A 16,284-nucleotide genomic window follows, 5' to 3' on the forward strand; every position below is an offset into this window, starting at 1 on the left:
CTGGGGTGCCAGCCTGGGTAAGGCAGACCTTATGCTCTGAGGTCCCAGCAGTGGGCTCTGGCTGGGCCAGGTCCTAGAAACAGGGCCAAGGCCCTTGGCAACAGGTTAAGGGATGGGGAGGCTGTGGGCTCCCAGGGGCCAGGAAAAGGGATGCAGGCAGCAGGTAAGCCATTTATTGGATGGCAGCAGAGGGCAGGCTAGGAAGACTGGAAATGGAGATGTGGACACAGGCCCCCAGCCCTGCAACCCCACCAAGGTCCACAGTGGCCAACCTGCTGCTACCAGGAGCTGAAGTCCCCAAAACCCCGACTGGGCTTCTTCTTGGACATGGGGACAGTGGCGCTGGTTGAGGGCTCTTCCTCTGCCGCTCGCTTCCTGGGAAGAGAAGAAGACGCTGGGAGTCCACGCCCTCCCTCGGCCCCTCCTGACTTGTCTGTATCTCCATACAGCCCTCCCGGTATAGGACCAACCCCTCCCACCTGCTGCTCCCACGTCCCCCTGAATTCGATGGCTTCCACCCACAGAGGCCCCGGCCAGGCCTTCAGAGGTAGTCCCTCGGCTGCAGAGGCCACACAGCACAAGCCCATGCCCAGGTCCAGTGCCCGTGGCTTTCTTGCCCCTCTGGATCTGACCCTCAGACCTCAGTCAGCCCTAGGAAACACCATGGGAAACAGAGAGGCCAACCGCGTGGCACTCACGTGGCTGCTGGGTTGATGTACTTGCCCACGCCCTGGCGGAAGGTCTGGGGGCCCTGGCTCCCTGCCTCGGGCTGGCTGCTCTTCACTTTGGTCTCCGGGGCTGCCTCGAGCTGTGTCTTCCGCTCCTGGGCGATCTGTGGCACAAGAGGGTGGAGGCTGACCAGCAGCACCTCGGGCAGGACAGATGCTAGGCTTGGGGTGGGAAGGTACGCTGGCCCAGACCCTCCTGGTGGTGGCATCGTGCCCCCTCACCTGGGCATCAGCCTCCTCATAGGGGTCCACGAACACTGTAGTGGCATCGATGCGGATCTCCTCCTAGCAGCAGAGGGGGCTCAGTGCACGGCAGGTCCTCCCCCCGCCTGCCTGGCCCCCAGTCGCCACGCCCCACCTCCCTGGGCACAGACCTTAGGGCGGTCAGTTTTGGGGTCACTCTCCACATTCTCCATGGCTGTCAGTACGTCAAAGCCCCCAACAACACTGCAGCAGGGAGACAGAGGCGGGTCTGCATGTGCTCAAGGAGGGCACCCTCAGGGCCGGGCCCCAAGGCATGTGGGAAGAGGGGTTGAGAGCCCCGAGGCTGGCCTGGTGGTCCTCGGGCAGCAGCCAGGAAGGCGATGAGAGGGCGTGGCAAGGGCGGGGTCAGCAGACCATGGCCCTGGGCATATCCAGCTGGGTTTTTTTTCTGGTTCTCTTTTGGTTCCCCACCCACAGGAAAAATAGGAGTCACAAATGTGGCTTGTGCTGTCCCCACTGGTTTGGTAACAGAGTTCCACTTGGCCAGAACCACATCACCTGCATCCACCTTGTTTTGTGCTGCTTCCACAGTTGGGTGGGCGTCAAGAGACCACGCGGCCCACAATGCTGGAAAGACCCCTGGACTAGAGGGTGAAGGGAGCTGGGCGTGGCCAGGCTTGTGAGTGGCGCGCCATCAGGTCTGAGACAGGGCAGCGGCCAGGCCACGCAGGGGTGTTTCCTCCTCTCCTGAGCCCGGTGGGTCTGGAGAGCCAGACTTCCCTGGCACAGGGAGCACCCTCCGTCCCAGCTCTGCATAGCCTCAACCCCCAGCAGTGACAGCCAGCACGGCACATGGCTCAGGTCCACAGAGAAGGCAGCGAGGAGGCCTCAGGTGGGGAAGGACCCCACCTAGCCCACTGACCCCCAGGCTTCACACAGCCGCTTCCCTTACCGTCCAAAGATGGTGTGCTTCTTGTCCAGGTAGGCACAGGAGCGAAACGTGATGAAGCTGGGGAGGAGGGTTGGATGGTTAGGGAGAGCATGGCACCTTCTGCATCTGGCCTGCCTGAGAGCACACCAGGAGCTGCCCACCCTCTACAGTCGGCTCTGGGAACCTGCGGCTTCCGTGGACACGTGGGTGCATGGGGCTCCCTGCTGCTGCCCACCAGGGCAGGTCATCAGCCCCCCAAGGCTGCCCAGGGAACCCCGGACCTCCAGCTGTCCCCAGGTCCTCCTGCTGCCCTGGCTGCTGCCCAGTGCCTGTCAGGGAGTCCCTGTGCCCAGAGCCAGCCTGGCCATGCAGGTCTGTGGGAGGTGGCTGGGACAAGGTGACACCTGGAAAACCAGAGCCAGCCCCGTGCCATCAAGGGACCTGTCGAAGGACTGAGGAGAAAGGAGGCAACAAAGCCAGAGCAGAAATCAAGGGATTAAGAAACGTGGGTAACATAAACATGGACAAAGAAAATGCTCAGGTCATCCAGGCACAGTGGCTCACGCCTGTAATCCCAGCACTTTGGCAGGCCGAGGCAGGAAGACCGCTTGAGTCCAGGAGTTGAAGAACAGCTGGGGCAATAGCGTGAACCCTGGAGGCAGAGCTTGCAGTGAGCTGAGATGGCACCACTGCACTCCAGCCTGGGTGACAGAGCGAGTCGCCGTCTTAAAAAAAAAAATTTCCGGCCGGGCGCGGTGGCTCAAGCCTGTAATCCCAGCACTTTGGGAGGCCGAGACGGGCGGATCACGAGGTCAGGAGATCGAGACCATCCTGGCTAACACAATGAAACCCCGTCTCCACTAAAAATACAAAAAAAATTAGCCGGGCGTGGTGGCGGCGCCTGTAGTCCCAGCTACTCGGGAGGCTGAGGCAGGAGAATGGCGGGAACCCGGGAGGCGGAGCTTGCAGTGAGCCGAGATTGCGCCACTGCACTCCAGCCTGGGCGACAGAGCGAGACTCCGCCTCAAAAAAAAAAAAAAAAAAAATTTCCAGGAGGAGCTTGCCTCAGGATGGTTCTTTTACTTTCCTCGTATCTGAGTTTAATTCTGCTTCTAGTTTCCTTCACTGTGTTAGAAATCAGCCAGAGAGAACCACTTGCAGGTCAGAGCTCAGGTCTGCCCCATTGTAGACGTGACATCTGCAGACACTTGTCTGGTGGCCTTGGGGGTGGTCAGACTCGGTGGGCTCAGGATCATGTCCCTGCGTGGCTGGGGGGGTGCATGTTCGATGCAGCGGGGGTTAGGTCCTGTCTCTCACCAGCAGGGTGTGTGGGCTGTGCCTGCCTGCACCACCCTGGGGTGCTCCGTGCCACCAGTGCTGGGACCCACCCAGTATCTTCCACTGTTTTCCTTTCAGCCTCTCTGGCTCTGCCCTCTGAGGGCTTTTTGAAGGCTCACAGCTGGGGTCTGTCGCGTTCTCATTCATCCCAAAAGTCTTTTTTTTTTTTTCCCTTTGAGACGGAGTCTCGCTGTCACCCAGGTTGCAGTGCAGTGGCGCGATCTTGGCTCACTGCAACGTCTGCCTCCCGGGTTCAAGCGATTCTCGTGCCTCAGCCACCCAAGTAGCTGGAATTACAGGTGCCCACCACCATGCCTGGCTAATTTTTATATTTTTAGTAGAGACATGGTTTCACCATGTTGGCCAGGCTGGTCTTAAACTACTGGCCTCAGGTGATCCGCCCGCCTCGGCCTCCCAAAGTGCTGGGATGGATCCTGACAGTTTTTTCTTTTTTTGAGACGGAGTCTCGCTCTGTCGCCCAGGCCGGAGGGCAGTGCCACAATCTCGGCTCACTGCAAGCTCTGCCTCCTGGGTTCGCACCATTCTCCTGCCTCAGCCTCCCAAGTAGCTGGGACTACAGGTGCCCACCACGTCCGGCTAATTTTTTGTATTTTTAGTAGAGACGGGGTTTCACCATGTTAGCTAGGATGGCCTTGATCTCCTGACCTCGTGATCCACCTGCCTCAGCCTCCAAAAGTGCTGGGATTACAGGCGCGATCCACCGCGCCCAGCCTCCTCCTGGAAAATCTTTAATTACAAGAATCATGAAAGGAAAAACAAAGCTGTAACAAATTAAAGTCTAATTATCTTTGAATACAGTAAAACAGGCAAACCTTTGGCAATAGTTGTCCAAGAAAGCACAAAATACTACTAGAAATAAGAAGAGGCCAGGCGCGGTGGCTCAAGCCTGTAATCCCAGCACTTACTGGGAGGCTGAGGCAGGAGGATTACCTGGGGTCAGGAGTTCGAGACCAGCCTGGCCAACATGGTGAAACCCCGTCTCTACTAAAAATACAAAAATTAGCTGGGCGTGGTGGCGGGCGCCTGTAATCCTAGCTGCTCAGGAGGCTGAGGCAGGAGAATCGCTTGAACCCAGGAGGTGGAGGTTGCAGTGAGCCAAGATTGTGCCGCTGCACTCCAGCCTGGGGGACCAGAGTGAGACTCCACCTCAAAAAAAAAAAGAAATAAGAGAAGGCTGGCCAGATGCGGTGGCTCAAGCTTGTAATCCCAGCACTTTGGGAAGCCGAGACGGGCGGATCACGAGGTCAGGAGATCGAGACCATCCTGGCTAACATGGTGAAACCCCGTCTCTACTAAAAATACAAAAAACTAGCCGGGCGAGGTGGCGGGCGCCTGTAGTCCCAGCTACTCGGGAGGCTGAGGCAGGAGAATGGCATAAACCCAGGAGGCGGAGCTTGCAGTGAGCTGAGATCCGGCCACTGCACTCCAGCCTGGGCGACAGAGCGAGACCCCGTCTCAAAAAAAAAAAAAAAAAAAAGAAGAGAAGGCTGAGCATGGTGGCTCAAGCCTGTAATCTCAGCACTTTGGGAGGCTGAGATGGGTGGATCACCTGAGGTCAGGAGTTGGAGACCAGCCTGGCCAACATGGTGAAACCCTGTCTCTACTAAAAATACAAAAAATTAGCTGGGCATTGTGGTGGGCGTCTGTAATCCCAGGAGAACTGCTTGAACCGGGAGGCGGAGGTTGCAGCGAGCCAAGATCCCACCATTGCACTCCAGCCTGGGCGACAAGAGTGAAACTCCATCTCAAAAAAAAAAAAAGGAAGAGAAGGTGGCAACTGATCTGTCAGCCGTTTCACAGGCTGGTTAAGCCAAAGAGAAATAAAAAATAATAAAATGATTCCCCATCCTGGCCCCTGCCAAACAAGAACCAACCATGCACCCAACCTACTTGAAAATAACCAACAGTCCTAGGCAATCCTTGGCTAAGAGGAAACTGAAAGGGAAGCTACCAACCGCCAGCAAGCAGTGAAGAGGGAACGTGCACCCTCAAAATGACAGACGCGGCTCCAGAAGCAGACATGGATTAAAGTGAAGAAGGAGGAAAAGCACCATGAAGAAGCAAAGACAGAGAGTGAAAACAATTCCACAGGAAGTGAAAACAGACAAACCCTTCAAAGACCATTAAGGGATCGAGGAACAGAAAGTGTGATTAGGAAGGAGAAAAAAAAAAGAGGTGAGCACAGAGAGGCCAAGAGAACATCAGCTTCATGGGAACAAGTACCCATTAACCCTGAAATGAAAGCCCCAAGAAAGTGGCACGAACGGCTGCCAGCTGCCTTTGGCCGGCTGTTCACCACAGCTGATGCCAGTGTGATTTTTTTTTTCCAGACAGGGTTTCACTGCTGCCCAGAATAGAGTGCAGTGGTGCGATCCCAGCTCACTGCAGCTTTGACTTCCCAGGCTCAGAGGATCCCCCACCTCACCCTCCCAAGTAGCTGGGACTACAGGCACACACCACCATGCCCCACTAATTTTTTAAATTTTTTGTAGAGATGGGGTTTTGCCATGTTGCCCAGGCTCATCTCAAATTCCTGGGCTCAGGCAATCCACCTACCTCAGCCTCGCCAAGTGCTGGGATTACAGGTGTGAGCCACCACGCCCAGCCACCCCTGTGATTTTAACCATTCCAGGCTACAAAGCCACAGCCAGCTCTGCTCACAACATGCAGGGGCCACACTTGTCACAGCAAAACCTGCTGGAGCCAGTCCACACAACTGAGACCACGTGTGACAAGACAGTGAGCCGGTGGAAGGCCACAGCAAAGCCACGAGAGGCCAGGGTTCACCCCAGAATGCCACGCAGACACCCATGCACTCTAGCCTTGTAGTGGCCACATCCACAAATCCCAGGAGGACCAGAAAAGCACAGAATCATCGTAACAGATGCTAAGAAAGAAACCTCTAGAAACTCAGCCACCCTCCTAAAAAACAGCCCAACAACAAATGTTCTGAGAAGGCAAAACAGCGATTCCTGTGGAGCAAAGCAAGACGCCCACTTCCTCCTCCCCATCAGGCCCACGGTGACATGACGGTGACAGGACTGATGAGCACACCAGGGTGGCAGAGAGGCGGCCAGCTTTTGATGATAAGCGTGACTATCTAGAAAACCCAAAAGACTCTTTTTTTTTTTTTTTTTTTTTTTTTTTGAGACGGAATCTCGCTTTGTCGCCCAGGCTGGAGTGCAGTGGCCGGATCTCAGCTCACTGCAAGCTCCGCCTCCCAGGTTTACGCCATTCTCCTGCCTCAGCCTCCCGAGTAGCTGGGACTACAGGCGCCCACCACCTCGCCCGGCTAGTTTTTTGTATTTTTAGTAGAGACGGGGTTTCACCATATTAGCCAGGATGGTCTCGATCTCCTGACCTCGTGATCCGCCCGTCTCGGCCTCCCAAAGTGCTGGGATTACAGGCTTGAGCCACCGCGCCCGGCCCCAAAAGACTCTTAAACCCTTTTTTAATTATAAGAGAACGTGATAAAGTGGCTAGATATAAAATGAACAGGAGTTTTTCTCTCCATGAGCAATGATCCCCAAAAGTTGGAAAAAAAGTCCATTTACAAAAGTATCACAAATTATAAAAAGTCCTTAAGAAGTTGCTGGCCGGGCGCGGTGGCTCAAGCCTGTAATCCCAGCACTTTGGGAGGCCGAGACCGGCGGATCACGAGGTCAGGAGATCGAGACCATCCTGGCTAACCCGGTGAAACCCCGTCTCTACTAAAAAATACAAAAAACTAGCCGGGCGAGATGGCGGGCGCCTGTAGTCCCAGCTACTCGGGAGGCTGAGGCAGGAGAATGGCGTAAACCCGGGAGGCGGAGCTTGCAGTGAGCCGAGATCCTGCCACTGCACTCCAGCCTGGGTGACAGAGCGAGACTCCGTCTCAAAAAAAAAAAAAAAAAAAAAAAAAAGAAGTTGCTTTATCCAGAAAGTCACCGGACCCACGTGAAGAAAATGATTGAAAGACTAAAACATAAAGTCAGGCCACTGTCTGGGGTGGCAGGTGGATGGAAAGGGCACCTCTGTTCTTCCACAATACAGGCATCTGGCCCCCACAGCCCTGCTGGCCCCCCATCCCCTGCCGCCTGCCACCAGCCTGCACACTGCTCCCCACATGCACCAGGGCCACGCATTCCCCAGACCTCCTGTGTCTCTCCAGGCGCCTCTCCCTGTCCAGCCCATGCCCTGCACAATCCCTCCCACACGCTACTCCAGCACGCTGACCTCCCCCAGCACTGCCTGGCCACAGGCACCCACACGAACGCCTGGTCCCTATCAAGAGGCCCTTCTGGACCTCCAGTAATTCATGACTTCTGGTCTCTCGAGGACAAACCGGGCGCGGGCAGCTCTCCCTGCTGACTCACTCTGGGGGGCCCCCTTTTGAACACAGGTGCACATGCTTGGCCTAGGTGTGCCGTACACTGTCTGGGTTTGATTCAGAACCAGCACGCCCTTCAGGGAGGGCCAAGAGGGAGAACCTGCAGGGAGTGCTGGCTCACCTCCCAGGCCACCCCAGCCAGCCCGGCTGACTCACAATTGAGATTTGTTGCTGTTGGGCCCTGAGTTGGCCATGCTGAGGATGCCGCGGCCCGTGTGAGAGAGGTTGGGCCGGAACTCATCTTTGAAGGGCTTCCCCCAGTACGACTCCCCACCTGGAAGAGAAAGGCCCACAGAAGCAGGAAAGCTTGGGCCCCAGCGGAGGCAGAACCAGAAACCTCAGAGTCCCGAGGGGCATCAGGGCCTTGCTGAGCCCAGCCTGGGGAAGGGGCACTTGATAGGGTGGCCCCCGGCCCCATGTCACCAACTCCTGGGTCCTTTGGAGCCCCCATGCCTCCACACAGGCAGGCTACTGCCCACTCACCCCAGCCCTGCCTGGGGCCTGCCCCAGGACAGGGATTAAAGAGTCAAGACCGCCATCATTATCACTCAAGCTATGGGAATACGGAGTGGCAGGGCCTGGACCCAAGCAACTGTCAGGCTGACGGGCTTGGAGAGGCTGCAGGAGGGAGGGCTGGCCGTGGTCTGAGGCGGACCCCAGGGGCCCAGGGAAGAGACCACACACTCCTGCCTCCTCTACCATGCAGGCCTCACAGCCACCTGGAAATGAGAAAACTGAGGGCCAGGCCTGAGCGGGCACAGCACTGATGGCTGCCAGTCGTTCCACCCTGGTCTAACAGATTCCACATCTGAGCTCTGCACAGCCCCTGCCCAGCTACTCCCTCATGCCCCAAGGAGCAGCCAAGGTGCCCAGAGAGGGGCCCAGTACCAGTACCTACCCATGCCTGTGCCTGTGGGGTCACCCCCTTGGATCTGTGAAAACAAAAGCCAGTGAGCAAGTCACACTCTGAGAGCCGAGGCCCACTGCCTGCCTGACTGAAGGAGACCCCTCCTGCTAGATGGCTCCATACGGGGGCTGGGCTCTTGGTGATGATGAGGGGCCCTCCCAGCCACCTCCCTGTGTGAACCCAGTGCTGGATGGGCTGGGGCCTCAAGGGTCAGCCTATGGGTTCCCCAACAGAAGATCACCGACTGGACTCATCCTGGCCACCATGGCATGGGCCAGGGCCCTGGAACGGGGCAGGGACAAGCCCACCCAGCCCCTGATGTCCCACCAAGCTCATCTGTGTAGCCAGTGACTCGCATCACTCACCACAAAGTTCCGGATGGATCTGTGGAAGATGGTGCCGTCGTAATAATGCTTCTTGCAAAGCCTGATGAAGTTTTCGCAGGTTTTTGGTGTCTGCAACATAGCCCCGATACTTGTATCAGGCAGAGAGTTGCCAAAGGCAGCTCACCACAGCCACAGGAGGCCTTTTTTTATTTTTTTTGAGATGCAGTCTTGCTGTCGCCCAGGCTGGAGTGCCGTGGCACGATCTCGGCTCACTGCAACCTCCACCTCCTAGGTTCAAGACATTCTCCTGCCTCAGCCTCCCAAGTAGCCAGGACTACAGGCGTGCACCACCACACCTGGCTAATTTTTGTAGTTTTAGTAGAGACGGGGTTTCCCCATGTTGGCCAGGCTGGTCTTTAATATGTAGCCGAGTCAGCTGCCCGTCCACACTGGGCAAGGATAGACCCACAACAGCAACCAACAGGCCCCGTGCAGCCGCATGGCCCAGAGCAGAGCGCATGGGAGAAGTGTGGGCAGAGCAGCAGGTGCAGCCTGGCCCCTTCTCTGAAACACTGGCACCTGTGCGCAGGCCATGCCGCCAACATGGCCCCCTAGGAAGGACACAGGGCACTGCTGCGGGTCCCGCCTAGTGACAGGCTGAATTTCCTACAACAAGCACATACCAGTGACAGCCCTATAGTTAAGACATGGCTGTCAAATGACCCCAGAAATGACCTTGGGACATGGGGAGGGGCCGGCCTTCACACCCACCAGGTCGCAGTGCAGCTCCAGGTTGAGGTCGCCCTTGTTGGTGTGCAGTCGCACGTAGCCCTTCTTCTTCACAAACTGGTAGCGGAGCACATCCTCGTCAATGGCAGCTACAACCAGAGGTCCCAGCTCGGCCCCTGCCCTTACCCTGGGGCAGCCCCACTGTGCCAGGCAGCACCGGCCTCAGACACACAGGCAGGGACTAGGCTCCAGCTCTGGGGAGAGCAGGGGAGCCGGAGGCTGAGGGTCTGCTCAGGCCATGCACCAGCCTCATGGGGCTGGCAGGGGTTCAGCAGCTAAGAGGGGGAGGACTAGGGGCTCAGGTGACAGTGGGAGCCCCTGACAGGCCAAGAAAGTGGGAGTTGGGGAGCACACCCACCCCCGGCCCCCCGGCCACTTTCAGGTCACATGGCAGGTGGCTACAGAGGCAAAGGTGGCTACCTGCTTCATGTGTCGTCTCCGGGACCATCGCAGTGGAGGTGAAGGAAGCGCTGACCTTCCCTGTGGAATAGTGGGCCTGCCAAGGAAACCAGGATGGCACCTCAGCAGTGCCATGGGAGGCAGGTGGGCAGGGACGTGTCACTTGCCTAGAAACCAACCACATACCACCCCTGCCCCCCAGGCCCTGCTTGGTGCCTCTCTTCCAGGAGGGCCTCCCAACCAGCAGGAGGAAGAAGCCAAGGCCAGGCCGAGCCAGGGGCCCCTGGCCTCAACTGGGTCTCGACTCTTACAATATCAGCTGAAACCCTGGAGATAAAATACCACACAGGACTGGCCACCTCAGGGTTAGGAGTATATGGCTGACTTCCCATTTATTTTTATTTTAATTTCTTTTATCAGACAAGGTCTTGATCTATACCCAGGCTGGAGCGCAGTGGTGCAATCCTGGTGCACTGTAGCCTCCAACTCCTGGGCTCAAGTGACCCCCCGACCTCAGCCTCCTGAGCAGCTGGGACAACAGGCGCCTGCCACCACACCTGGCTGATATTTTGTAGAGATAAGGTCTCACTATGTTGTCCAACCTAGTCTTGAACTCCTGGCCTCAAGCAATCCTCCTGCCTCAGCCTCCCAAAATGCTGGGATTACAGGTGTGAGCCACCACGCCTGGCCTCATTTCTTTTTTTTAAAGTTTCAAATTTTCTACACTAAACACATTACATATTTAATCAGGGGTCGGGGAAAAGCCCCAATAAATGTTATTTTTTATCATAGAGGAAGAAAAGGGGTTTCTCCCATCAGAAGAAAATACAAGCCAGGCACAGTGGCTCACACCTGTTAATCCAGCACTTTCGGAGGCCACGGCAGGAGGATCTCACTTGAAGCCAGGAATTCAAGACCAGCTTAGACAACACAGCAAGATCCTGTCTCAAAAAAATATATATATATACCAAAGTGCTAAGGGCAGCGTGTCAGAGGGGTGACCATGGACAACAAACTTGCTTTTTAAATTTTTCCAGAATTTGAATAATTCTTTAAGGAGAACTTCAGCGATACCTGCCCATGTCTCTGCATTCCCCCTAGCTCCAGATCCCCACACTCTGCCTGAACAGGAGGAAGAAGCAAACACAGCAGCACCAGACAGGCAGCTCTGTGCGGTCCCAGGCACGCCATCCACCTCAGCACCGCAGCAGACTCTGAAACGCCCCAACTCTCCCTGGCATGGCTTTGGGCCCCAGTGCACATCGGGCCCTGCCCTCCCAGCCACCACAGAACCACACGTGCCCACTCCACGTGCCTGCCCTGGCCACTGAGCTCAGGCTGGGACCACAGCACAAGGCAGACCTTCTGCAGAGGGGTCTCCTCCCCTGCGTGCCCCCACACACCCCTTGGTTCTTCAACGACCAGTGTGGACATCAGCCCCTCCCCTTCCGCCTTCTCAGATTCTGTCTACCTCAGGGCAGCCCCAGGGCTGTGTGCTCAGAGCAATCAGGGGCACCACAGCTCTGGAGGATCCTGGCTGCCTCCCTGCCGTGTAACCCCAGACCCCCATGAACCCCTTTCCCAGGACCACTCCAAGAGGCCATGAGATAGGCAGGGAGACAGGGCTCGGCCGAGTGCCCTCCACCACTCACAGCGTTCAGCTTGTCCACTTTCTTCTTCTCTGGGGCCTTCATGGTGGCTGCCAGAACCTCATCCCCTTTGAACTCCTTGTAGAGCTCCTGCAGGGTCTCTCGGGTCTCGGCATTTGTATTTTTCAGATAGTAAGACGGGTCCTGTTTGGCCTTCTCTTCATCTACAAAACATTAGCATGGCCCTGAGCAGCCGAGCCCCCAGTATCCTCCCGACATACACGTGCTGGGGAAACAGATCTAGAATAGGCCAGGGCTGTCCAGCCATGGCATGGGCCCCGTGCCACTGCCAGCCACAGAATGCCACAGTGCCCAGCTACAGGCCTGAAGGTCTCCCCAGGCAGTTCACAAGGGTCTCAGGATGGACTTCATGTTGTAGTTTCCTGCATATTCTAATCTTTTTACTGTATACACTTTTTTTTTTTTTTTTTTTTTTTTTTTGAGACAGGGTCTAGCTCTGTCACCCCAGCTGGAAAGCAGTGCAAGATCTCAGCTCACTGTAGCCTCCACCTCCTGGGCTCAATCGATTCTCCTGCCTAAACCCCCCGAGTAGCTGGGGCTACAGGCGCGCGCCAATCACACCCAGCTAATTTTTCTATTTTTTGTGGAGACAGGGTGTCCCCATGTTGCCCAGGCTGGTCTTGAACTCTTCAGCTCAAGCAATCCACCTGCCTTAGCCTCCCAAAGTGCTGGGATTACAGGTGTAAGCCACTGCGCCCAGCCCCTTTGCTTCCGTAATTTTAAAGGTTTTTACTTGATAGAAGTGTGTGGGAGTCTTTTCGGATGTGAAATCCCCCATTCTTGCCAACTCAGGAGGGCGCCTGCTGCCTACTGGTCCTTGGACAGCAGTCCACTCTGTGGAGAGGGACGGGCATCCCCGTGCAGAGAGCACAGACACGGCCCAGCTCCAACCCTGGCCTCAGGCTCTCCTGACTCAAATCTCCCCTAGTCATGTGCTCAGCCTCCCTAAAACCCAGTTTATACAACGCTCACGAAGCGCCCAGGCCACTGCTCTGCAGCACAAGGCTGAGTGGCCTCTGAGCATGAGTCCTGCTGGCTCCTCCAAGGCTGCAGGACAGCCACCAGCGGCCAGGAAAACAGGAGGACCCCGTCACCCCACCACCTGCCCACTGACAGCACCGGCCGGTCTGCAGGGAGCAGGGGAACCTGAGCAGGTGTCCTGGCAGGGCAGCAAGTCCATCCCGCCCGTTGTTTCTGAGGCTGCAGCTGGCTCGGATTCTCTGAACACTGGTTCAGAAAACGCAGGGCCTGTCTAGGCTGGGACCCTCTGACCTCCAGGAAAGGGAGGATTTTACCCAGGGAGCACTGTCCCAATTTCACCCAAATGCCCCCTCGCCTAGCCCAGCCCCTAGTTGTACATACCTGGGTCTATTATTTTCACGTTATTCTTCACATGATAGAAGTTAGAAACATTGAACTTGTCCAAATTGGTGGGGTCCTGTGGCAAAAAGAGAATGCCCAGCAGAGTGAACCCAGCCTGCGGCCAAATGGCAGCCACATGCAGCAAAGGTCGGCCAGCTGTCAGAGGTGGGAAAGAGGCCAGGCCTACACTGAGGTGGGGGGAGTCAAGCAGGGCATGGCAGAGGAGGTGGTCTGCCCCAGGCAGGGCAGCAAGCAGGGGCAGGGACGGGGACACGGCCTCGCTAGCTGCTGGCCGAGCTGCGACCTTCCTCCAGGCACATGGTTAACGAGCATTCATCGCTGTTAGGGAGCTCTCGGACAGGAACGTGGGCAGCCACGGGCCAACCTCTGGTTAGAATGGGACAAGCCACAGAGGTGACTGACTCAGCAGGCCACGCTCCAGCCAGCACCTGCTTTTCTAAGTCAGTGTTTTTCGTTAATTCACTTGGAGTTCTCTGACACCTGCAGGGAGCCCTGTGCCAGACCCTGAGGCCCAGAGCTCACACCAGCTCCTGCCGTCGAGGCGCTGAAGCAGAGCCAGGCCTGCAGAGTGGCCATTCAGATGCCTTAGGAGGCTCTGAGGACAGATATGAGGGACCCTGACATGGGGGTGGGGGATCGGGGAGTAGATGTAAGAGCTAGACTGAGGCGGCGGCCCCGTAGAGGCCTGGGCTGGCTGCAGGAGCTGAAGGCAGCTGGGGCAGGCGACACTCACCTGGAGGGTGATAATGTCCTGCCGGGAGAAGGGCTCATCAGTCAGCAGGTCCCGGAAGTTCTTGGCTTTGATATTTAGCTGTTCCACTGCCTATAGCCAGGAGGAAGTGGTTTTACAATGCCTGCCCCAAGCCTTGGCACAGGGGACTGCAAGCAGGGAGGCCTGGAGCTGGCCCCGACCGTGGCATGATTTGAGAGGCATGAGGAATGAGAGAGACAGCAGTGTACACCCCACTGGCTGAAAGCAGAGGCTCCCACAAAGGCAGAGCTGGCTGGGCCTCAGACGATGAGCCAGTTCAGCCTCGCAGCAACCTTCCTGCAGGAAGCTCCTGCCTGCACACTGATCAGCAAAAAGGCTCAGCGAGCCACCCACCCACTCACCACAGCCTTCACCGAGCTCCTCCTGTGCACAGGCGCAGCGCCAGGCCCCCGTGGGCAGGGGCTGTGCACATGAGATGCCTGCACTCCTGGGGTACGTTCTAGCAGAGTCCTCGCTCCACTGACGAGGACTGACCATGCCAGTTTGTGCAGGCTTCTGGCCAGAAGTGGCCCCCAAGGCCCCTGGAGCAGCGCTGGCCACCTATACCCCACAAACGTCCAGGTGCAGGATTGAAAACGGCACAAAGGTCGGCTTTCCTGCCATGTGGGGCCTGCCCCACCTCACCCCTGAGAGGAGGACCCATGTGTGAACATGGCTGCCTCCTCTCTCCCTACACCCACTCCCAGCCAGAACTCCTCCAGGAGACAGCTCCCTCCCGGGGACAAGTGGCTCCATGCAGAGCCGGGGCCAGCACTCCCCTCTCAACCCTAAAGGCCTGTCCTCAGAACACGGGTGCCTTCCCAGCACGTGAGCTTTGCTGAAGACGCAGGAGGACCCCCTGGGGTTTAAGGGTCCCTGCTGGGCAGCCAGGACTGCCTGGATTCCGAAGGATGCACCTCCCCCAACCCTTTTTTTGACCTGCCTGAAAATGGGGAGGCTGCACTGCCAGAGCTTTGGCAGATGACCATGCCTGTGGCTGTGACTAAACCCCACAAGGACAGGCCGTGCCCATAGCACACAGCCCAGCCAGTGTATCCTGGCAACACACAGCAGAGATCTCCCCACCGCTGTCTCCAGGCCCCGGAGCGAGGACACACCTCATAGGCGTAGACGTTGCCGGTCGTCCTCACAGCCACGATGTGGGTGTTGTTGGTGAACACGGTAAACAGCACCGGGCAGTGGTACTTCCCTAGAAAGAAGGCACACACAGGAAGGTCAGTCACCTCTGCAGGCTGTGAACATCCCAATGAGGACCGCGGGGGGCCAGGGCAGGGCAGAACTCAGCCAAAGTCAGCAATGGGAGGCGGTGGAACCCCATGTCAGCGGCCAGAGCAGGGAATCATGGGGACAGCTGCTCACCCCCTCAAACCCCTCCATACCATTAGGAAACTCCTATTCATCCTGCAAGACCCAACCCCTGCATCTTCCTCAGATCCTCCAGCCCACCCCTGGGTGAGCACCATGCTAGCCTCCTCCTCCTACTGAAGTTGGCCCTCAGCAGGAAACAACCCATGCTCCAGCCCTGACAGCTCTACCTCTCACCGACGTCCCCCGCCGGCCCCCGGTCAGCTCTTCCTTCACAACCGACCATCCCCTTGCCCGCTTACTGTCTTTTTTTTGTTTTGCTCTGTTTCTTTTTTTTTTTTTTTTTGAGACGGAGTGGTGTGATTAGCCACCACACCCAGCTAATTTTTCTGTATTTTTAGTAGAGATGGGGTTTCACCGTGTTAGCCAGGATGGTCTCGATCTCCTGACCTCATGATCCACCCGCCTCAGTCTCCCAAAGTGCTGGGATTACAGGCGTGAGCCACTGTGCCCAGCCTTGTTTTGCTCTGTTTTGAGATGGAGTCTTGCTCTGTCACCCAGGCTGGAATGCAGTGGCTCGATCGTGGCTCACTGCAACCTCTGCCTCCTGGGTTCAAGCGATTCTCTTGCCTCAGCCTCCCGAGTAGCTGGGACTACAGGCGCACATGCGTCACCATGTACAGCTAATTTTTTTATTTTTAGTAGAGACAGGGTTTCACCATGTTGGCCAGACTGGTCTCGAACTCCTGACCTCAACCTCTCAAAAAGTGCTGGCATTACAGGCATGAGCCACTGTACCTGGCCTTGGTTACTGTCTCTCTGCCTGTGAGTCCCCACCCAGTGGCCAGGGGCCCTGTCAAAGAAGTGCCCACTTCTGGGGAAAAAAAGTGTGGTGGGGGGCTCAGAGACATCAACCACATGTATTTGTGGGGACTTTTTCTTAAACGAAATCCTGATTTGAGGCCAAGTTAGGGACTCAAATTAGTTAGAGTCTCAAGTTAGAGGTGGCTCACACCTCTAGTCCCAGTGCTTTGGGAGGCCGAGGTGGGAGAACTGCTTGAGGTCAGGAGTTTGAGACCAGCCTGGGCGACAGGCCGAGACCCTGTCTTTTTTTTTTTCTTTTTTTGAGACAGCATCTAGCT

General features: G+C 56.8%; 1 protein-coding gene across 10 annotated transcripts in view; it reads right to left on the reverse strand.

The window, feature by feature from the left end:
• Positions 1–16,284, reverse strand: part of PPIL2 (peptidylprolyl isomerase like 2) — a 30,433-nt gene that overhangs the window by 2,033 nt on the left and 12,116 nt on the right. For 7 of the 10 annotated variants that reach the window (XR_013399534.1, XM_077950725.1, XM_077950722.1 and 4 more), the window contains 14 exons: positions 14,935–15,026; positions 13,799–13,888; positions 13,045–13,120; positions 11,665–11,825; positions 10,034–10,109; positions 9,596–9,702; positions 8,864–8,953; positions 8,490–8,523; positions 7,748–7,865; positions 1,885–1,941; positions 1,103–1,175; positions 951–1,013; positions 699–832; positions 273–375 (listed from right to left, as the gene is read on the reverse strand). Coding sequence is in view for 9 of the 10 variants with exons in the window: in XM_077950725.1 (XP_077806851.1) it covers positions 279–375; positions 699–832; positions 951–1,013; positions 1,103–1,175; positions 1,885–1,941; positions 7,748–7,865; positions 8,490–8,523; positions 8,864–8,953; positions 9,596–9,702; positions 10,034–10,109; positions 11,665–11,825; positions 13,045–13,120; positions 13,799–13,888; positions 14,935–15,026 (1,268 nt within the window). In the remaining variant the exon portion in view is untranslated. The remainder of the gene's footprint in view (positions 1–272; positions 376–698; positions 833–950; positions 1,014–1,102; positions 1,176–1,884; positions 1,942–7,747; positions 7,866–8,489; positions 8,524–8,863; positions 8,954–9,595; positions 9,703–10,033; positions 10,110–11,664; positions 11,826–13,044; positions 13,121–13,798; positions 13,889–14,934; positions 15,027–16,284) is intronic. The other 3 variants (XM_077950720.1, XM_077950719.1, XM_077950718.1) reach the window with 1 other exon arrangement.

This window comes from Macaca mulatta, chromosome 10 (assembly GCF_049350105.2).
Source record: "Macaca mulatta isolate MMU2019108-1 chromosome 10, T2T-MMU8v2.0, whole genome shotgun sequence".
Taxonomy (NCBI): Eukaryota; Metazoa; Chordata; class Mammalia; order Primates; family Cercopithecidae; genus Macaca; species Macaca mulatta.